At 41.1% G+C, this 23,784-nt stretch overlaps 1 protein-coding gene across 7 annotated transcripts in view; it reads right to left on the bottom strand.

The window, feature by feature from the left end:
• The window catches only part of LOC109879797 (arginine-glutamic acid dipeptide repeats protein), a 327,004-nt gene that overhangs the window by 198,531 nt on the left and 104,689 nt on the right, over positions 1–23,784 (bottom strand). For all 7 annotated transcript variants that reach the window (XM_031803817.1, XM_031803818.1, XM_031803820.1 and 4 more), the window contains one exon: positions 905–1,418. In XM_031803817.1, coding sequence (XP_031659677.1) covers positions 905–1,274 — 370 coding nt within the window. In that variant the 5' untranslated portion in view covers positions 1,275–1,418. The remainder of the gene's footprint in view (positions 1–904; positions 1,419–23,784) is intronic.

Raw genomic sequence — 23,784 nt, 5'->3', positions numbered from 1 at the left:
AGATGGAGAACAAAGCTATAGGATGGAAACTACCGGAGGGTTTGGAGCAGGTACAACTTCCAGTCAAATATCGATGTGTAACACCTTCCAGGTACAGCCAACTAGAGAACGCTAACGCTACCTAGCAACAACAACAAAAACGATACTTGGAGTCAAACTATCGATATATCGTCCCAAAAATAATATGGCAATATTTTTTAAAAGATAAAAAATATTGAAATAGGCATGTCTGATTGACCAAACAACCAAAAACACATCTTAGTTTAGCTTTCCTAACGAACCAGATAATCAATAGTAATTTCTGTTTGTTTATAAAAGTTAGCTGGCTAATTAATTGATCCGAAGCCCAACCCTGGGTATAAGGGTAGCCTAGTGGTTAGAGCGTTGGACTAGTAACCGGAAGGTTGCAAGTTCAAACCCCCGAGCTGACAAGGTACAAATCTGTCATTCTGCCCCCTGAACAAGGCAGTTAACCCACTGTTCCTAGGCCGTCATTGAAAATAAGAATTTGTTCTTAACTGACTTGCCTGGTTAAATAAAGGGATTAGAACACAAATATATTAGTTAGTTTGCCATTTTAAAAAGGCGGGGGGGGGGACCTACTATCAAAGAGAAAATGTCATATTTTTGTCTCTGGAATTATGGCTAGATTTGAGTAATGTGTCTCAAACTTGTCTGCTCCCAATTAGACAAATGAAAAGCAATGTAAATACAAATTTACAATTCGCATTGAACAATAAAGTTGTATTGTTCAATGTGGCATTGTCCTCGTCTTCAGGCCTAGGCTGTATCTCTTGGGACGGAGGCTTCTTTCAGGAGAAAAGCAAACACTACACGATGAAATATGTTGCCAAACAGACGAAGAGACTTTATAACTTAATGACGTAACAAGAACTTGACTTACCGCCAGGTCTGTAAACAACGTCGTCTTCAGTAATGAAGGAAGTGATCTCTCCGTTCTCCATCCGTTCATACCTCGACTTCTTCTTGATCATCTTCTTCTTTCCCTTCTTCCCTGACTCCTCCCCAATCCCCATGTTGATCCCGCCTACTGCCCCGGCACCTCCCCTGTTCTCGTTATCCTCGTCCTCGCTCTCGGCGTAGTTCTTAGCTCCGCCCTCCAACGTGCAGCTGCGGCGTGGTCGTGAGCTCTCGCTCTCCCTGGACGCTTTGTCCCTCTTGTCCCGGTCTCTGTCCCTCTCTCTGTCCCTCTCCCTGTCTCGGTCTCTGTCCCTGTCCTTCTCTCTGTCTGGCTTGTCTTTGTCCGCGGTCATGATTCGCCACGTGCCTTCCTCAGTCCTCTCACGGCTGGGCCTCCGTGAAAGGTAGACAGTCAGCCTGGGCTTCAGTCTTCTGAATTGACCAATCAAATCCAGGGAAAATTCAGCCACACCAACAGCCCCAGTGTTCCAGAAAAGCTGTGAAGAAAGAAGAAGGGAAGAGAGACAGGAAAAAGGGGCCGTTAATGAACAGGGTAATAATTCAACATGACAAGATCACCTTTCTGTCATGAGCTGGGCTCTGGTCAAAAGTAGTGCATTGTATAGGGAATAGGGCGCCATTTGGAACACACATTAGTTCCACGGGCTTTCCTTGTGCAGAATACTGCTTGGCTCTTCCCTGACAGACGAGTAGCAGGGAAGGAGCTGCTACAAGGCCCACAGTCTAGAGGCCTCTGCTGGGCTGCTGAGCAGAGCAGACCTTAGTTCAGACACTTTTTCAAATCTATTGGATCCATCGTGCCAAACAAGCTCAATGAAGCACCGTTTAAGTAGCCCATTTGAAACGATTTCAAATAGCATTTGGAACGAGGTCTAGTGCTGAGACTGGCTCAGTTTGTCTCCAGCCATGCCTGCAGTCTATTTGGTTAGGTATGCGTCTAGTCTCTGTCTGGGCTGACTACTGCTGTTGTCTCCTAGTCATGTTGTGTCGCTAATCTGCTCCTGTCTCCTAGTCATGTCGCTAATCTGCTCCTGTCTCCTAGTCATGTCGCTAATCTGCTCCTGTCTCCTAGTCATGTCGCTGATCTGCTCCTGTCTCCTAGTCATGTCGCTAATCTGCTACTGTCTCCTAGTCATGTCGCTAATCTGCTACTGTCTCCTAGTCATGTCGCTAATCTGCTCCTGTCTCCTAGTCATGTCGCTAATCTGCTCCTGTCTCCTAGTCATGTCGCTAATCTGCTCCTGTCTCCTAGTCATGTCGCTAATCTGCTCCTGTCTCCTAGTCATGTCGCTAATCTGCTCCTGTCTCCTAGTCATGTCGCTAATCTGCTCCTGTCTCCTAGTCATGTCGCTAATCTGCTCCTGTCTCCTAGTCATGTCGCTAATCTGCTCCTGTCTCCTAGTCATGTCGCTAATCTGCTCCTGTCTCCTAGTCATGTCGCTAATCTGCTCCTGTCTCCTAGTCATGTCGCTAATCTGCTCCTGTCTCCTAGTCATGTCGCTAATCTGCTCCTGTCTCCTAGTCATGTCGCTAATCTGCTCCTGTCTCCTAGTCATGTCGCTAATCTGCTCCTGTCTCCTAGTCATGTCGCTAATCTGCTCCTGTCTCCTAGTCATGTCGCTAATCTGCTCCTGTCTCCTAGTCATGTCGCTAATCTGCTACTGTCTCCTTGTCATGTCGCTAATCTGCTACTGTCTCCTTGTCATGTCGCTAATCTGCTACTGTCTCCTAGTCATGTCGCTAATCTGCTCCTGTCTCCTAGTCATGTCGCTAATCTGCTACTGTCTCCTAGTCATGTCGCTAATCTGCTCCTGTCTCCTAGTCATGTCGCTAATCTGCTCCTGTCTCCTAGTCATGTCGCTAATCTGCTCCTGTCTCCTAGTCATGTCGCTAATCTGCTCCTGTCTCCTAGTCATGTCGCTAATCTGCTACTGTCTCCTAGTCATGTCGCTAATCTGCTACTGTCTCCTAGTCATGTCGCTAATCTGCTCCTGTCTCCTAGTCATGTCGCTAATCTGCTCCTGTCTCCTAGTCATGTCGCTAATCTGCTCCTGTCTCCTAGTCATGTCGCTAATCTACTCCTGTCTCCTAGTCATGTCGCTAATCTGCTCCTGTCTCCTAGTCATGTCGCTAATCTGCTCCTGTCTCCTAGTCATGTCGCTATCTGCTCCTGTCTCCTAGTCATGTCGTAATCTGCTCCTGTCTCCTAGTCATGTCGCTATCTGCTCCTGTCTCCTAGTCATGTCGCTAATCTGCTCCTGTCTCCTAGTCATGTCGCGAATCTGCTCCTGTCTCCTATTCATGTCGCTATCTGCTCCTGTCTCCTAGTCATGTCGCTAATCTGCTCCTGTCTCCTAGTCATGTCGCTAATCTGCTCCTGTCTCCTAGTCATGTCGCTAATCTGCTCCTAGTCTCGCTACTGCTCCTGTCTCCTAGTCATGTCGCTAATCTGCTCCTGTCTCCTAGTCTGTCGCTAATCTGCTCCTGTCTCCTAGTCATGTCGCTAATCTGCTCCTGTCTCCTAGTCATGTCCGCTAATCTGCTCCTGTCTCCTAGTCATGTCGCTAATCTGCTCCTGTCCTCCTAGTCATGTCGCTAATCTGCTCCTGTCTCCTAGTCATGTCGCTAATCTGCTCCTGTCTCCTAGTCATGTCGCTAATCTGCTTCCTGTCTCCTAGTCATGTCGCTAATCTGCTCCTGTCTCCTAGTCATGTCTCTAATCTGCTCCTGTCTCCTAGTCATGTCGCTAATCTGCTCCTGTCTCCTAGTCATGTCACTAATCTGCTCCTGTCTCCTAGTCATGTCGCTAATCTGCTCCTGTCTCCTAGTCATGTCGCTAATCTGCTCCTGTCTCCTAGTCATGTCGCTAATCTGCTCCTGTCTCCTAGTCATGTCGCTAATCTGCTCCTGTCTCCTAGTCATGTCGCTAATCTGCTCCTGTCTCCTAGTCATGTCGCTAATCTGCTCCTGTCTCCTAGTCATGTCGCTAATCTGCTCCTGTCTCCTAGTCATGTCGCTAATCTGCTCCTGTCTCCTAGTCATGTCTAATCCCATGTAAGAGATTCTCCGATACTTTTATATATTTTTTTGTCATTAGTTCTAAAATTTGCTCTCACAAGCCAAAAGTGGTCCCCGACAATTAGGTATTATGTCCCATATGTGCACCGCGACATTGCTCATTCGGCTGTTTGTGCATCTTGCTAGCGGTTACTGAAATGGCAAGGGTCTGCAGCGACGGTGTTGGCCCACGTGTGGGGAAAAAACGCTTCCAGAAAGTCACTCTCAAACTAGGGAATCCTGGGCTAGTTGAGGTAAAACAGCCATTCTGCTCATAGATGATGTACTATATAATGACTCATCCTGGGCTAGTTGAGGTAAAACAGCCATTCTGCTCATAGATGATATACTACATAATGACTCATCCTGGGCTAGTTGAGGTAAAACAGCCATTCTGCTCATAGATGATATACTACATAATGACTCATCCTGGGCTAGTTGAGGTAAAACAGTCATTCTGCTCATAGATGATGTACTATATAATGACTCATCCTGGGCTAGTTGAGGTAAAACAGCCATTCTGCTCATAGATGATATACTACATAATGACTCATCCTGGGCTAGTTGAGGTAAAACAGCCATTCTGCTCATAGATGATATACTACATAATGACTCATCCTGGGCTAGTTGAGGTAAAACAGCCATTCTGCTCATAGATGATATACTACATAATGACTCATCCTGGGCTAGTTGAGGTAAAACAGCCATTCTGCTCATAGATGATATACTACATAATGACTCATCCTGGGCTAGTTGAGGTAAAACAGCCATTCTGCTCATAGATGATATACTACATAATGACTCATCCTGGGCTAGTTGAGGTAAAACAGCCATTCTGCTCATAGATGATATACTACATAATGACTCATCCTGGGCTAGTTGAGGTAAAACAGCCATTCTGCTCATAGATGATATACTACATAATGACTCATCCTGGGCTAGTTGAGGTAAAACAGCCATTCTGCTCATAGATGATATACTACATAATGACTCATCCTGGGCTAGTTGAGGTAAAACAGCCATTCTGCTCATAGATGATATACTACATAATGACTCATCCTGGGCTAGTTGAGGTAAAACAGCCATTCTGCTCATAGATGATATACTACATAATGACTCATCCTGGGCTAGTTGAGGTAAAACAGCCATTCTGCTCATAGATGATATACTACATAATGACTCATCCTGGGCTAGTTGAGGTAAAACAGCCATTCTGCTCATAGATGATATACTACATAATGACTCATCCTGGCTAGTTGAGGTAAAACAGCCATTCTGCTCATAGATGATATACTACATAATGACTCATCCTGGGCTAGTTGAGGTAAAACAGCCATTCTGCTCATAGATGATATACTACATAATGACTCATCCTGGGCTAGTTGAGGTAAAACAGCCATTCTGCTCATAGATGATATACTACATAATGACTCATCCTGGGCTAGTTGAGGTAAAACAGCCATTCTGCTCATAGATGATATACTACATAATGACTCATCCTGGGCTAGTTGAGGTAAAAAGCCATTCTGCTCATAGATGATGTACTACATAATGACTCATCCTGGGCTAGTTGAGGTAAAACAGCCATTCTGCTCATAGATGATATACTACATAATGACTCATCCTGGCTAGTTGAGGTAAAACAGCCATTCTGCTCATAGATGATATACTACATAATGACTCATCCTGGGCTATTGAGGTTAAAACAGCCATTCTGCTCATAGATGATATACTACATAATGACTCATCCTGGGCTAGTTGAGGTAAAACAGCCATTCTGCTCATAGATGATATACTACATAATGACTCATCCTGGGCTAGTTGAGGTAAAACAGCCATTCTGCTCATAGATGATATACTACATAATGACTCATCCTGGGCTAGTTGAGGTAAAACAGCCATTCTGCTCATAGATGATATACTACATAATGACTCATCCTGGGCTAGTTGAGGTAAAACAGCCATTCTGCTCATAGATGATATACTACATAATGACTCATCCTGGGCTAGTTGAGGTAAAACAGCCATTCTGCTCATAGATGATATACTACATAATGACTCATCCTGGGCTAGTTGAGGTAAAACAGCCATTCTGCTCATAGATGATATACTACATAATGACTCATCCTGGGCTAGTTGAGGTAAAACAGCCATTCTGCTCATAGATGATATACTACATAATGACTCATCCTGGGCTAGTTGAGGTAAAACAGCCATTCTGCTCATAGATGATATACTACATAATGACTAACTGGGCTAGTTGAGGTAAAACAGCCATTCTGCTCATAGATGATATACTACATAATGACTCATCCTGGGCTAGTTGAGGTAAAACAGCCATTCTGCTCATAGATGATATACTACATAATGACTCATCCTGGGCTAGTTGAGGTAAAACAGCCATTCTGCTCATAGATGATATACTACATAATGACTCATCCTGGGCTAGTTGAGGTAAAACAGCCATTCTGCTCATAGATGATATACTACATAATGACTCATCCTGGGCTAGTTGAGGTAAAACAGCCATTCTGCTCATAGATGATATACTACATAATGACTCATCCTGGGCTAGTTGAGGTAAAACAGCCATTCTGCTCATAGATGATATACTACATAATGACTCATCCTGGGCTAGTTGAGGTAAAACAGCCATTCTGCTCATAGATGATGTACTACATAATGACTCATCCTGGGCTAGTTGAGGTAAAACAGCCATTCTGCTCATAGATGATATACTACATAATGACTCATCCTGGGCTAGTTGAGGTAAAACAGCCATTCTGCTCATAGATGATATACTACATAATGACTAACTGGGCTAGTTGAGGTAAAACAGCCATTCTGCTCATAGATGATGTACTATATAATGACTCATCCTGGGCTAGTTGAGGTAAAACAGCCATTCTGCTCATAGATGATATACTACATAATGACTCATCCTGGGCTAGTTGAGGTAAAACAGTAATTCTGCTCATAGATGATATACTACATAATGACTCATCCTGGGCTAGTTGAGGTAAAACAGCCATTCTGCTCATAGATGATATACTACATAATGACTCATCCTGGGCTAGTTGAGGTAAAACAGCCATTCTGCTCATAGATGATATACTACATAATGACTCATCCTGGGCTAGTTGAGGTAAAACAGCCATTCTGCGCATAGATGATATACTACATAATGACTCATCCTGGGCTAGTTGAGGTAAAACAGCCATTCTGCTCATAGATGATGTACTACATAATGACTCATCCTGGGCTAGTTGAGGTAAAACAGCCATTCTGCTCATAGATGATATACTACATAATGACTAACTGGGCTAGTTGAGGTAAAACAGCCATTCTGCTCATAGATGATATACTACATAATGACTCATCCAGTACAAAGCCGGAGTAAACTAATTAAATAAATACATTTTAAAAAATAATAGTTGATAAAAGTTCCCCGGAACATGTCTTTGAAGCTAGAATGCTACATCCATTTTTGTACTACATGAATGATAAATAATTAATTGATTCTTCAATAATATAACCTGTAAATGCCTCGTGAGCTTAGTTGTCTCCACCCCATCAGAACACAATTTAAGCTTGTTTTACTCTAGTGTTTGTAAACAATGTGAATGTTAACATAGTATATCCTCAAAACAATTGCTAAAACTATAATGTTGATATCATGAATGGTCAGTCATTGTATCCATAGCTCTGCCTACCGTTAGGCCAGTAACCGAAAGGTTGCTTCATCGTATCCCCAGAGTTGACAAAAGTACAAATCTGTTGTTCTGCCCCTGAACAAGGCAGTTATCCCCCTGTTCCCCGGTAGGCCGACATTGTAAATAAGAATTTGTTCTTAACGGACATGCCTAGTTAAATAAAAGGTTACACACTATGAATTTGAGAGCGGTTACATTTCTCCAGGCCCATCCCTCAGCTGTTTACCAAAACAGGGGTGGGGTTCTGCTTTGTTATGGTTTCAATTAAAGGGATCGTCCTGTATTCATGTCTACTTTTTAGCCAGTAGTTCTGTAAGTAGTGCTCACGAGCCAAAATCGGTCTCGGAAAATTACAGACTACGTTGCATGTTCTGTTCTATTCTGTCATTATACGTTAACCTAGAAGACTAAATAAACTCTTACTCACCAGAATACTGTCATAAATTATATGAATGAATGCTTCAATCTAGTTGACATTGGTAAGGTTCTCTGTCATGTCTGCTTGTTTTATGGAGCAAAGACGTTTAGGGACCGGGGAGAAAATGCAATAACTTCAAACTAAAACATTTGGGGGAAGAAAAAGAAATTCTGGGCCAAATGGCCAAATGACTTCAGTTTGACCAGTTATGAGGAAATAGAAAGCTGTGAAAAGAATGTGTTTCTGATAAGATACATATTTTGTGGTTGAAATACTATCAGCTTTTACGATGCATCGGGGCAGCAACTCTACAGACGGTCGGTCCCTAACTGCACATTCAAAAATGCAGATAGAGTTTATAGGCCTACAGCCTGTGTCCAGATTTCAGTTTCCATTTGGCCCATCTGAACACTTGTCGACAATTCCCTTGATGTCCAATAAGACTACTTGAAGTTCCCGTCTTGTGACTGTCGAATTTGTATAGCGCCACACATAACACAGGCACTGCTCTCACCCTGTTTTACCATTTCACCACATCTTTCCAGAAACATAACTTTTCTGGCCCTCACTTCTTTTTTTTCAACTCTCCATTTCGCAGATTTTCTCATATTGAATTAAACTCCGACGTTGTCCTTCTCATCTCAGTGAATAGACATAAAATTGCTCTGTACCAATATAAACACCGTTTATGAGTCAACCTGCACATCTCCATTGCTCTCTCTGGCTCTGCTGTGTGACCCCAGACCATTATTCCTCATCCACCAAACTTTACAGTTGGGACTATGCATTGGGGCAGGATAGCGTTCTCCTGGCATCCGTCAAACCCAGATTTGTCCGTCGGACTGCCAGATGGTGAAGCGTGATTAATCACTACGGAGAACACGTTTCCACGGCTCCAGAGTCCAACGGCGGCGAGCTTTATACCACTCCAGCCGACGCTTGGATTGCATGGTGATCTTAGGCCTGTGTGTGGCTGCTCGGCCGTGGAAACCCATTTCATGAAGCTCCCGACAAAGTTATTGTGCTGACGTTGCTTCCTGAGGCAGTTTGGAACTCGGTAGTGAGTGTTGCAAACGAGAACAGACAAATTTCCTCGCTTCAGCACTCGCCGGTTCCGTTCTGTGAGCTTGTGTGGCCTACCACTTCGCGGCTGAGCCGTTGTTGCTCCTAGACGTTTCCACTTCACAATAACAGCACTTATAGTAAACCAGGGCAGCTCTAGCAGGGCAGAAATATTTGCCGAACGGACTTGTTGGAAAGGTGGCATCCTACGACGGTTGGTTCCACGTTGAAAGTCACCGAACTCTTCACTAAGGCCATTCTACTGCCAATGTTTGTCTATGGATAATGTAAGCAACGGGTGCGGGAGGTTTAAAATAAAATAATCTTAGTAGTCGGCCAATGTTGTGGAGCATGTCTTTAAGGATTCTATCTTTAATGTGAAACGGCAGCTGTAGAGGAGAGACGACGGCCTGACCAATCCACTGCTGTGAACCAGTAGAGGAAAATACTTATGTCCCAAATGCCCCCCCCCCCTCTCCCCCCATATAGTGCACTACTTTTTGACCCAGGCCCATAGATTACTGAACTTTATAGGGAATAGTGTGGTAATTGGGACTCATGCTATGATTCAACCTGTTATGGTAGTGAGAAAACCTGTCATTCAGGCTAACATGGCTGACTGCTACAGCTAAGGTTCTCGTCAACATCATCATTAAACCTTCCTACCACAGGTATGAGGGGTCTCATAGATCGGCTCTACTCACTATATAGAATAGACAACCATTTCAGACACAGCCGTACAGCACAGAACCCTAATAGCAGTATGCCTGCAATGCACTAACACCCTACAGACCCCTGAGATCACCTAGAAATAGTTATTACAGACCCCGAGATCACCTAGAAATAGTTATTACAGACCCCGAGATCACCTAGAAATAGTTATTACAGACCCTGAGATCACCTAGAAATAGTTATTACAGACCCTGAGATCACCTAGAAATAGTTATTACAGAATCCTGAGATCACCTAGAAATAGTTATTACAGACCCTGAGATCACCTAGAAATAGTTACTACAGACCCTGAGATCACCTAGAAATAGTTACTACAGACCCTGAGATCACCTAGAAATAGTTACTACAGACCCTGAGATCACCTAGAAATAGTTATTACAGACCCTGAGATCACCTAGAAATAGTTATTACAGACCCTGAGATCACCTAGAAATAGTTACTACAGACGCTGAGATCACCTAGAAATAGTTACTACAGACCCTGAGATCACCTAGAAATAGTTACTACAGACCCTGAGATCACCTAGAAATAGTTACTACAGACCCTGAGATCACCTAGAAATAGTTACTACAGACCCTGAGATAGCTCATGCAGTGCGTTTACAGGAAAGATGGAGAGAAACTAGAGGATGAGAGGAGTGGCTTTTGACAGAATACAGTGACATGGTTGACAAGAGTACGACTCTTCCTCGACATGACCGCAGCTTGTTATCTGGAGTGTGTGCACGTGTGTGTGTGAGTGTACGCAGTGTGTTACTGTGTGTGTGCGTGTTTGTTGTACACCAACTGACAGGGCAGCTGCTCTTGTTTTCAGCTTCAACACAAACACCAGGGTTGATTACAGCCCAGCAGTCGCCACTGCTACTATTAATCACCTAATGATGAGTTACCACGACGACCGCTGGGCCGTAGAGACACAAACACCTGATATATACACACACAGACACACACACACCTTATATACAGAGACACACACAGTACACGGGCCAAAATCCATTTCTCACCCTGTATCACAGGTCTGTCCTGGAGGTGTGAGGGACCGGAACTATGCTGTGATACTGCGGCTCTAAGACCTAATCCCAGCTCTGCTCTGGGAGACCCACCACAGGTGCTACAGACACCGAACCACAGAAACGCCATGTTTCCAACACTCGGCTACACTATTCAGTTCAGTTGAATAAAACCCTTCATCTGAAACAAGGATTTTAAACATTTTATTTATAACACCTTTATTTAACCAGGTAGGCTAGTTGAGAACACCTTTATTTAACCAGGTAGGCTAGTTGAGAACACCTTTATTTAACCAGGTAGGCCAGTTGAGAACACCTTTATTTAACCAGGTAGGCCAGTTGAGAACACCTTTATTTAACCAGGTAGGCCAGTTGAGAACACCTTTATTTAACCAGGTAGGCCAGTTGAGAACACCTTTATTTAACCAGGTAGGCCAGTTGAGAACACCTTTATTTAACCAGGTAGTCAAGTTGAGAACAAGTTCTCATTTACAACTGTGACCTGGCCAAGATAAAGCAAAGCAGTTCGACAGATACAACGACACAGAGTTACACATGGAGTAAAAACAAACATACAGTCAATAATACAGTAGAAACAAGTCTATATACAATGTGAGCAAATGAGGTGAGATAAGGGAGGTAAAGGCAAAGGCCATGGTGGCAAAGTAAATACAATATAGCAAGTAAAACACTGGAATGGTAGATTTGCAATGGAAGAATGATGATGAATGAAGATGATGTTTCTGTCTTGAGTAAATGGCCTGTTTTCTGAGCAAAAAAAAAAACACTAAAAAAACGAAGTAACATTCTCCAAAATGAGATAAATTCTCATAAATTACCAAACTGAATTAGAGTGGGGGAAAAACAGGAACGACGATAATGTAATAGCGTAGCATTTATATAATAATTAACTGTAATGTAATATGCTATATTTAATAATGAACTTTAACTAGGCAAGTCAGTTAAGAACAAATTCTTACTTACAATGACGGCCTACCGGGGAACAGTGGGTTAAACTGTCTTGTTCAGGGAAAGAACGACTGATTTGGACCTTGTCAACTCGGGGGATTTGTTCTAGCAACCTTTCGGTTACTGGCCCAACGCTCTCTAACCACTAGGCTACCTGCCGCCCCGATGTAGCGTGTTCTGTAATAATGAAGTGTTATAATGTAGCGTGTTCTATAATAATGAAGTGTTATAATGTAGCGTGTTCTATAAGTGTTATAATGTAGCGTGTTCTATAATAATGAAGTGTTATAATATAGCGTATTCTATAATAATGAAGTGTTATAATGTAGCGTGTTCTATAATAATTAAGTGTTATAATGTAGCGTGTTCTATAATAATGAAGTGTTATAATGTAGCGTGTTCTATAATAATGAAGTGTTATAATGTAGCGTGTTCTATAATAATGAAGTGTTATAATGTAGCGTGTTCTATAATAATGAAGTGTTATAATGTAGCGTGTTCTGTAATAATGAAGTGTTATAATGTAGCGTGTTCTGTAATAATGAAGTGTTATAATGTAGCGTGTTCTATAAGTGTTATAATGTAGCGTGTTCTATAAGTTTTATAATGTAGCGTGTTCTGTAATAATGAAGTGTTATAATGTAGCGTGTTCTATAATAATGAAGTGTTATAATGTAGCGTGTTCTATAAGTGTTATAATGTAGCGTGTTCTATAATAATGAAGTGTTAAAATGTAGCGTGTTCTATAATAATGAAGTGTTATAATGTAGCGTGTTCTATAAGTGTTATAATGTAGCGTGTTCTATAATAATGAAGTGTTATAATGTAGCGTGTTCTATAAGTGTTATAATGTAGCGTGTTCTATAATAATGAAGTGTTATAATGTAGCGTGTTCTATAAGTGTTATAATGTAGCGTGTTCTATAAGTGTTATAATGTAGCGTGTTCTATAATAATGAAGTGTTATAATGTAGCGTGTTCTGTAATAATGAAGTGTTATAATGTAGCGTGTTCTATTATAATAAAGTGTTATAATGTAGCGTGTTCTATAAGTGTTATAATGTAGCGTGTTCTATAATAATGAAGTGTTATAATGTAGCGTGTTCTATAATAATGAAGTGTTATAATGTAGCGTGTTCTATAATAATGAAGTGTTATAATGTAGCGTGTTATAATAATGAAGTGTTATAATGTAGCGTGTTCTGTAATAATGAAGTGTTATAATGTAGCGTGTTCTATAATAATGAAGTGTTATAATGTAGCGTGTTCTATAAGTGTTATAATGTAGCGTGTTCTATAAGTGTTATAATGTAGAGTGTTCTATAATAATGAAGTGTTATAATGTAGCGTGTTCTATAATAATGAAGTGTTATAATGTAGCGTGTTCTATAATAATGAAGTGTTATAATGTAGCGTGTTCTATAAGTGTTATAATGTAGCGTGTTCTATAAGTGTTATAATGTAGCGTGTTCTATAATAATGAAGTGTTATAATGTAGCGTGTTCTATAATAATGAAGTGTTATAATGTAGCGTGTTCTGTAAGTGTTATAATGTAGCGTGTTCTATAATAATGAAGTGTTATAATGTAGCGTGTTCTATAAGTGTTATAATGTAGCGTATTCTATAATAATGAAGTGTTATAATGTAGCGTGTTCTATAATAATGAAGTGTTATAATGTAGCGTGTTCTATAATAATGAAGTGTTATAATGTAGCGTGTTCTATAATAATGAAGTGATATAATGTAGCGTGTTCTATAAGTGTTATAATGTAGCGTGTTCTATAATAATGAAGTGTTATAATGTAGCGTGTTCTATAAGTGTTATAATGTAGCGTGTTCTATAATAATGAAGTGTTATAATGTAGCGTGTTCTATAATAATGAAGTGTTATAATGTAGCGTGTTCTATAATAAGGAAGTGTTATAATATAGCGTATTCTATAATAATTAAGTGTTATAATGTAGCGTGTTCTATAATAATGAAGTGTTATAATGTAGCGTGTTCTATAATAAGGAAGTGTTATAATATAGCGTATTCTATAAGTGTTATAATGTAGCGTGTTCTATAAGTGTTATAATGTAGCGTGTTCTATAATAATGAAGTGTTATAATGTAGCGTGTTCTATAATAATGAAGTGTTATAATGTAGCGTGTTCTATAATAATGAAGTGTTATAATGTAGCGTGTTCTATAAGTGTTATAATGTAGCGTGTTCTATAAGTGTTATAATGTAGCGTGTTCTATAATAATGAAGTGTTATAATGTAGCGTGTTCTATAATAATGAAGTGTTATAATGTAGCGTGTTCTATAATAATGAAGTGTTATAATGTAGCGTGTTCTATAAGTGTTATAATGTAGCGTGTTCTATAAGTGTTATAATGTAGCGTGTTCTATAATAATGAAGTGTTATAATGTAGCGTGTTCTATAATAATGAAGTGTTATAATGTAGCGTGTTCTGTAAGTGTTATAATGTAGCGTGTTCTATAATAATGAAGTGTTATAATGTAGCGTGTTCTATAAGTGTTATAATGTAGCGTATTCTATAATAATGAAGTGTTATAATGTAGCGTGTTCTATAATAATGAAGTGTTATAATGTAGCGTGTTCTATAATAATGAAGTGTTATAATGTAGCGTGTTCTATAATAATGAAGTGATATAATGTAGCGTGTTCTATAAGTGTTATAATGTAGCGTGTTCTATAATAATGAAGTGTTATAATGTAGCGTGTTCTATAAGTGTTATAATGTAGCGTGTTCTATAATAATGAAGTGTTATAATGTAGCGTGTTCTATAATAATAAAGTGTTATAATGTAGCGTGTTCTATAAGTGTTATAATGTAGCGTGTTCTATAAGTGTTATAATGTAGCGTGTTCTATAATAATGAAGTGTTATAATGTAGCGTGTTCTATAATAATGAAGTGTTATAATGTAGCGTGTTCTATAATAATGAAGTGTTATAATGTAGCGTGTTCTATAATAATAAAGTGTTATAATGTAGCGTGTTCTATAAGTGTTATAATGTAGCGTGTTCTATAAGTGTTATAATGTAGCGTGTTCTATAAGTGTTATAATGTAGCGTGTTCTGTAATAATGAAGTGTTATAATGTAGCGTGTTCTATAATAATGAAGTGTTATAATGTAGCGTGTTCTATAATAATGAAGTGTTATAATGTAGCGTGTTCTATAAGTGTTATAATGTAGCGTGTTCTATAATAATGAAGTGTTATAATGTAGTGTGTTCTATAATAATGAAGTGTTATAATGTAGCGTGTTCTATAATAATGAAGTGTTATAATGTAGCGTGTTCTATAATAATGAAGTGTTATAATGTAGCGTGTTCTATAATAATGAAGTGTTATAATGTAGCGTGTTCTATAATAATGAAGTGTTATAATGGCGTGTTCTATAATATGAAGTGTATAATGTAGCGTGTTCTATAATAATGAAGTGTTATAATGTAGCGTGTTCTATAAGTGTTATAATGTAGCGTGTTCTGTAATAATAAAGTGTTATAATGTAGCGTGTTCTATAATAATGAAGTGTTATAATGTAGCGTGTTCTATAATAATGAAGTGTTATAATGTAGCGTGTTCTATAAGTGTTATAATGTAGCGTGTTCTATAAGTGTTATAATGTAGCGTGTTCTATAATAATGAAGTGTTATAATGTAGCGTGTTCTATAATAATGAAGTGTTATAATGTAGCGTGTTCTATAATAATGAAGTGTTATAATGTAGCGTGTTCTATAAGTGTTATAATGTAGCGTATTCTATAATAATGAAGTGTTATAATGTAGCGTGTTCTATAATAATGAAGTGTTATAATGTAGCGTGTTCTATAATAATGAAGTGTTATAATGTAGCGTGTTCTATAATAATGAAGTGTTATAATGTAGCGTGTTCTATAATAATGAAGTGTTATAATGTAGCGTGTTCTATAATAATGAAGTGTTATAATGTAGCGTGTTCTATAAGTGTTATAATGTAGCGTGTTCTATAAGTGTTATAATGTAGCGTGTTCTATAATAATGAAGTGTTATAATGTAGCGTGTTCTATAATAATGAAGTGTTATAATGTAGCGTGTTCTATAATAAGGAAGTGTTATAATATAGCGTATTCTATAATAATTAAGTGTTATAATGTAGCGTGTTCTATAATAATGAAGTGTTATAATGTAGCGTGTTCTATAATAAGGAAGTGTTATAATATAGCGTATTCTATAATAATGAAGTGTTATAATGTAGCGTGTTCTATAATAAGGAAGTGTTATAATATAGCGTATTCTATAATAATGAAGTGTTATAATGTAGCGTGTTCTATAATAATGAAGTGTTATAATGTAGCGTGTTCTATAATAATGAAGTGTTATAATGTAGCGTGTTCTATAATAATGAAGTGTTATAATGTAGCGTGTTCTATAATAATGAAGTGTTATAATGTAGCGTGTTCTATAAGTGTTATAATGTAGCGTGTTCTATAATAATGAAGTGTTATAATGTAGCGTGTTCTATAATAATGAAGTGTTATAATGTAGCGTGTTCTATAATAATGAAGTGTTATAATGTAGCGTGTTCTATAATAATGAAGTGTTATAATGTAGCGTGTTCTATAATAATGAAGTGTTATAATGTAGCGTGTTCTATAAGTGTTATAATGTAGCGTGTTCTATAATAATGAAGTGTTATAATGTAGCGTGTTCTATAATAATGAAGTGTTATAATGTAGCGTGTTCTATAATAATGAAGTGTTATAATGTAGCATGTTCTATAAGTGTTATAATGTAGCGTGTTCTATAATAATGAAGTGTTATAATGTAGCGTGTTCTATAATAATGAAGTGTTATAATGTAGCGTGTTCTATAAGTGTTATAATGTAGCGTGTTCTATAAGTGTTATAATGTAGCGTGTTCTATAAGTGTTATAATGTAGCGTGTTCTATAATAATGAAGTGTTATAATGTAGCGTGTTCTATAATAATGAAGTGTTATAATGTAGCGTGTTCTGTAATAATGAAGTGTTATAATGTAGCGTGTTCTATAATAATGAAGTGTTATAATGTAGCGTGTTCTATAATAATGAAGTGTTATAATGTAGCGTGTTCTATAAGTGTTATAATGTAGCGTGTTCTATAATAATGAAGTGTTATAATGTAATGTATTGACGGGCCGTAGTGAGAAAACCCCAGCAGACTCTCAGTGTGACTGATATAAACGGTTGCCTTGGTGACTGAATACTCTGAGAGAATAGTACTGTGAGGGTGTGAAGGGGCAGGTGAGGCTGGATTCCACATCAATCACCACGATCCTCCCGGCAGAACAAACAAACAAACAACAAACAATGGAGGGGAAAAGCAATAGGAGAGAGAAAGAGAAGGTGGCCTTCAGGGCCTGAGATAACAGTAGCTACTTCACCAGTCACATTACTCTAATGGAGTCACAAGGCTAGCCTAGCGGACACACAACCAGCCAGGCAGCCAGTAGCTCTTCAATAAAATACAACCCAGTCCATCTTTAGAACATGTTTAGATGAGACCTCTGAAACCACAGAGTTGGGGGGGATCAGTAAAAAAAAAAAGAGGCTTTCGATTTAACTGCATGCACATGCACAGGTCGGCGCGGAGCGACCATTCCATCCGACGAGGTGTTTCTGCCCGTGAACTTAGCTAGCCTTTGTCGTCATGACGTCGCCCGCAAAGCATGATCGGAGATTTCTATTGGAGAATCAGTATCTGCCTAGCTTCATACTGTACCGTATTTGGGGCCCTGGTCTAAATTAGTGCCCTATATATAGGGAATAGGGTGCCTTCTGGGACATCCTCCTAGTAACCTCAATGTTATGGCTCTATTAGTTGTTAGCACATCATCCCCCTCCACACACACAGCAGGTTTCTATTACTAAACACTGCCACACACACACGTAGAGAGACACACACTTAAAAAGCACATGCTCACACACACACACACACACACGGGACACACTTAAAAAGCACATGCTCTCACACACACACACACACACGCCCTCCTCCTCCTCTAGGCTTTTAAGGCTTCATGATGGTTTATTCATTCTAATCACTCCCCCATTACTCACTCACACATTAATCTCCCAACGCCGTCGCCATGGTTTAATCCAAACCTGGCACAGGATAAACATCCCATAATTGGCAGTCAGGTTTTAACTGACTAGTGACTATCTGGAAGGACAAAGCTGTTAGTAGTTTAATCACATTTAGTCATTATTGCATGGTTGCAAATTATTTTATTTATAAAAACTTATTTAACAATATACACACACCCCAAAAAATATGTTTTTATGTAGCCTGAATCTAACAGCAGTACTGAGCCAATAACATGACAGCGTGTTCTGAGAGATTAGCCTAAATATGTTAGCTGAAGCTGGGAATGACTACCACTTCATCATTCTCTGATCAAACAAAAAAAAATGACTGGCAAGGATTTGAGGGATTTAGTTGCAGAAGGATTTCAGAATGAAACCATCCCGTGAATACAGATCAGTAGTAGAGCAATAGTAGCATGAATGAATACAGCCAATTCGTCCAAAACGGCACCCTATTTCCCTATATAGTGCCCTACTTTTGACCCCATAGACCTCTCATCAAAAGTAGTGCACTGTCAAGGGCTAGTTGTTAACATTATGGGGGGGGGGCACACTAGATCCTCAGAGGCCATTTTGTGTAGCATTAAGCATGATGATGTTGAGATTAGGCAGCTTGTGTCAGTTTCAATACATGACTTAGTCTAATCTACTCTGATGTCATGTGATATGCAACCTCCAGTCCAACAACAACAACAGCACAGGAAGCAGGGTGTAGGACACACACAAACAAACACACACAAACACACACACAAACAAACACACACGTCTACTCCGCTTGTTCCTTGAATTCACTGACCTGACAGGCAACAACCTATTTCCCTCAGGGAATCAAAGAGCAACGTGCTAAGAAGTCCTATTGTTAGCCTCCATTTTGGAGTTAGTTCAAGAGGTACCGTGGCAACGATAGGTTAGAGGCCTTCAAACAATAACATACACATTTAACATAGGGCCGTGTAGCTAGTTGCTGTGTTGGAGGAAACCATTTCTCCCACAGCACAACAAGACAGTAGTCTACAACAACAACAAAAAATGAACTGAAACGAAGATATTATTTCTCAACGCAATAGGAAACCCCTTGAAGGACTTCGATCCACCTCGATCCAGCCCCGGCTCCTGAAGAAAAAAGGGCGGGGTTGTGTTCAAAGCTCCTCTACCCATGATCCCCCTCTAAACGAGCTGCTCTCGAGAGCAGTGTTATCGCAGAGCGGGCTGTTGGACCGGCTTCTCCCTGGGTGTCATTGACGAGGGTAGAGCGGGCTGTTGGACCGACTTCTCCCTGGGTGTCATTAACGAGGGTAGAGCAGTGTTATCGCAGAGCAGGCTGTTGGACCGACTTCTCCCTGGGTGTCATTGACGAGGGTAGAGCAGGCTGTTGGACCGACTTCTACCTGGGTGTCATTGACGAGGGAGGGTGGAGCAGTGTTATCGCAGAGCGGGCTGTTGGACCGACTTCTCCCTAGGTGTCATTGACGAGGGAGGGTGGAGCAGTGTTATCGCAGAGCGGGCTGTTGGACCGACTTCTCCCTGGGTGTCATTGACGAGTGTAGAGCAGTGTTATCGCAGAGCGGGCTGTTGGACTGACTTCCCCCTAGGTGTCATTGACGAGGGTAGAGCAGTGTTATCGCAGAGCGGGCTGTTGGACCGACTTCCCCCTAGGTGTCATTGACGAGGGTGGAGCAGTGTTATCGCAGAGCGGGCTGTTGGACCGACTTCTCCCTGGGTGTCATTGACGAGGGTAGAGCAGGCTGTTGGACCGACTTCTCCCTGGGTGTCATTGACGAGGGTAGAGCAGTGTTACCGCAGAGCGGGCTGTTGGACCGACTTCTCCCTGGGTGTCATTGACGAGGGTAGAGCAGGCTGTTGGACCGACTTCTCCCTGGGTGTCATTGACGAGGGTAGAGCGGGCTGTTGGACCAACTTCTCCCTGGGTGTCATTGACGAGGGTAGAGCAGGCTGTTGGACCGACTTCTCCCTGGGTGTCATTGACGAGGGAGGGTAGAGCAGTGTTATCGCAGAGCGGGCTGTTGGACCGACTTCTCACTGGGTGTCATTGACGAGGGAGGGTAGAGCAGTGTTATCGCAGAGCGGGCTGTTGGACCGACTTCTCCCTGGGTGTCATTGACGAGGGTAGAGCAGGCTGTTGGACCGACTTCTCCCTGGGTGTCATTGACGAGGGTAGAGCAGGCTGTTGGACCAACTTCTCCCTGGGTGTCATTGACGAGGGTAGAGCAGGCTGTTGGACCAACTTCTCCCTGGGTGTCATTGACGAGGGTAGAGCAGGCTGTTGGACCGACTTCTCCCTGGGTGTCATTGATGAGGGTAGAGCAGGCTGTTGGACCGACTTCTCCCTGGGTGTCATTGACGAGGGTAGAGCAGGCTGTTGGACCGACTTCTCCCTGGGTGTCATTGACGAGGGCAGAGCAGGCTGTTGGACCGACTTCTCCCTGGGTGTCATTGACGAGGGTAGAGCAGGCTGTTGGACCGACTTCTCCCTGGGTGTCATTGACGAGGGTAGAGCAGGCTGTTGGACCGACTTCTCGCTGGGTGTCATTGACGAGGGTAGTGCAGGCTGTTGGACCGACTTCTCACTGGGTGTCATTGACGAGGGCAGAGCAGGCTGTTGGACCGACTTCTCCCTGGGTGTCATTGACGAGGGTAGAGCAGGCTGTTGGACCGACTTCTCCCTGGGTGTCATTGACAAGGGTAGAGCAGGCTGTTGGACCGACTTCTCACTGGGTGTCATTGACGAGGGCAGAGCAGGCTGTTGGACCGACTTCTCCCTGGGTGTCATTGACGAGGGAGGGTAGAGCAGGCTGTTGGACCAACTTATAAAGTACACTATATAGAGGACTAGGCAGCCATTTGGGATGTAGCCCTAATGCTATCATGAATCTACTTTAGGTTTAATCTCATTTTAATATATATTTTTCACCAGTCACATTACTCTAAAAGGAGTCACAAGGCTAGCCTAGCAGACACACAACCAGCCAGTACTACTCCAGACGATACTACTACTACTACTACTACTACTACTAATGGAGTCACAAGGCTAGCCTAGCAGACACACAACCAGCCAGTACTACTCCAGACGATACTACTACTACTAATGGAGGCACAAGGCTAGCCTAGCAGACACACAACCAGCCAGTACTACTCCGACGATACTACTACTACTACTACTAATGGAGTCACAAGGCTAGCCTAGCAGACACACAACCAGCCAGTACTACTCCAGACGATACTACTACTACTAATGGAGTCACAAGGCTAGCCTAGCAGACACACAACCAGCCAGTACTACTCCAGACGATACTACAACTACAATACTATTACTACTATGAGTGGCTAATCTGAAGTACTTGCTAGTATCTTTAGCCTCTAGAAAAAGGGAATTATCATTCATTTGACGTACATCCATCCAGCATTCTAAAAGGAGAGGCAGAGGTCATGTAAGTTGTGTCTGTGAAAACAATCACAAACAGGGACGTTACGCATAGCTTAGCCATCTTCTGATCATAACATAAACCCCAACCAAGAAGATAAGTCTACTGTTTGTCATGACAAGACATCTACACATTATGATAACATTAGTATCTAAGCCCCAACCAAGATGATAAGTCCTGTTTGTCATGACAAGACATCTACACAACATTATGATAACATTAGTATCTAAGCCCCAACCAAGATGATAAGTCTACTGTTTGTCATGACAAGACATCTACACAACATTATGATAACATTAGTATCTAAGCCCCAACCAAGATGATACGTCTACTGTTTGTCATGACATCTACACAACATTATGATAACATTAGTAACTAAGCCCCAACCAAGATGATAAGTCTACTGTTTGTCATGACAAGACATCTACACAACATTATGATAACATTAGTATCTAAGCCCCAACCAAGATGATAAGTCTACTGTTTGTCATGACAAGACATCTACACAACATTATGATAACATTAGTATCTAAGCCCCAACCAAGAAGATAAGTCTACTGTTTGTCATGACAAGATGACAAGATATTTTGGTCATTTAGCAAATGCTCTTATCCAGAGTGACTTACACGAGCAATTAGGGTCAAGTGCCTTGCTCAAGGACACTTAACCTATTTGGCTCAAGGATTCAAACCTTTTGGTTACCGGCCCAACGCTCTTAGCTTCTAGGCTACCTGCCGACCCTGCCGATTATCTCCACAACAACATTAGCATAACATTAGTGGTTTAATTAAAACCCCGCCAGAGAAGATACTGTCAGGACATACACACAGAAACACGTGAGATTTCATCCTCACTAGAGAAATCCTACGTCTTGCCGAGGGACGGCTCACCAATGTCCCCCTATACACAGAACAAAACAAAGACTGTTGGTTGTTACTGCTAAGGGTTGTAGACAGTAGCAGCAAAGGCTTTGTTTGTTCGTTTGTTTGTTTGTTCAAATCAGATATCGAGAGAACATCTGCTGCTGTGACAAAACTAAGTGAAATCTGAGTGTGCACTCCCAAATAGGACCCTATCACCTACGTAGTGCACTACTTTTAAAAAATATATAATTGTGCACTGTGTAGGGAAATAGGATGCCGTTTGGAGAACATCACACGTGTCTCTACTATAGGACTGAGCGAAATCCATCTTCTACTACTTCCTGTCCGATGTTCTTCTCTTTTAAAAAAAATTTCCTCCTCACCTCTTCTCCTCTCTTATCTTCCCAGATCTGTCTATCAGCCTAACGATCTCATCCATCAAGTCAATTTAAACTGGTAGATGTGGAAGAGCGAAAACAGCCTCACAACAGCCCCTGTACATTTAGTCAATTCAAACTGGAAGAGAAAAAACAGGCTGTAATCAAATGAACACTGTCGGTCCTCCATTCTCAAGCTACGACAGCAGAAACAATAGCATGTTCACGACACAGAATGGAATAGATTAGACCTATATTTTATCTCCTAGGGTGCTGACACGACACGCCGGAAACAATCTAACACAAACAGATGTAACTGTTGCATTGATAGCACTGAGGTTTCAAACCAACAGCACACAGAACCACAACCACAGCGACAGACATCTTTCAAAGAAGCAGAGGATGTCTTTCAAAGAAGCAGAGGACGTCTTTCAAAGAGGAGAAGAGATCCCGGTAAAAGGCCATTAGGTCAGCAGGAAAAAGCCATTTTTACTCCTACATTATTTAGTTGATCTGGTTGCAGACAGGCGCCCTCCTCTCCAAGCCCATCTAGGAGCAGGTGTGTGTGTGTGTGTGTGTGTGTGTGTGTGTAGGTAGTGGAGGGAACTAGATGAGGGCCTGCATTGGAAAAACAACACACTATAATGGCTGAGCCAGAAGCACAGGTCTCCTCCCTCCACCCCCACTAGATAATAAGGTGATGGTGTCACCTCACAGACGCCCTCCTCGACTCTTACAGCCGCTAGCTAACCACCACCCTAAACCACCAGGCAACTGTCTAAAAAAGGGCACTTCTTTTCTCAGAAAAGGCCTTTACATCCTTCCTTTGTCATGTTCCCTCCCCCCCTTCCTCCCAGACAGCTCTAGGACAGTCCTCCCCCAGTGCCAGAACTAACGTGTAGATGTGTAAACAATAAACACTACAGAAATACACCAGTAAGATTTAAAAAAAAAATATATATATATATAGCCTATTCAGTATTTACAAGTAGTTGTTTAAGAGGTGGAGGTGGCTGCTTGGACAGCAGAAGGCAGACAGGAGGGAACTCCTTTAAAACACATTCACTTGAAAAAAATGAGGA

This window comes from Oncorhynchus kisutch, linkage group LG24 (genome assembly GCF_002021735.2).
Source record: "Oncorhynchus kisutch isolate 150728-3 linkage group LG24, Okis_V2, whole genome shotgun sequence".
In the NCBI taxonomy this organism is placed as follows: domain Eukaryota; kingdom Metazoa; phylum Chordata; class Actinopteri; order Salmoniformes; family Salmonidae; genus Oncorhynchus; species Oncorhynchus kisutch.
This window is presented reverse-complemented; position numbering and strand designations above follow the sequence as displayed.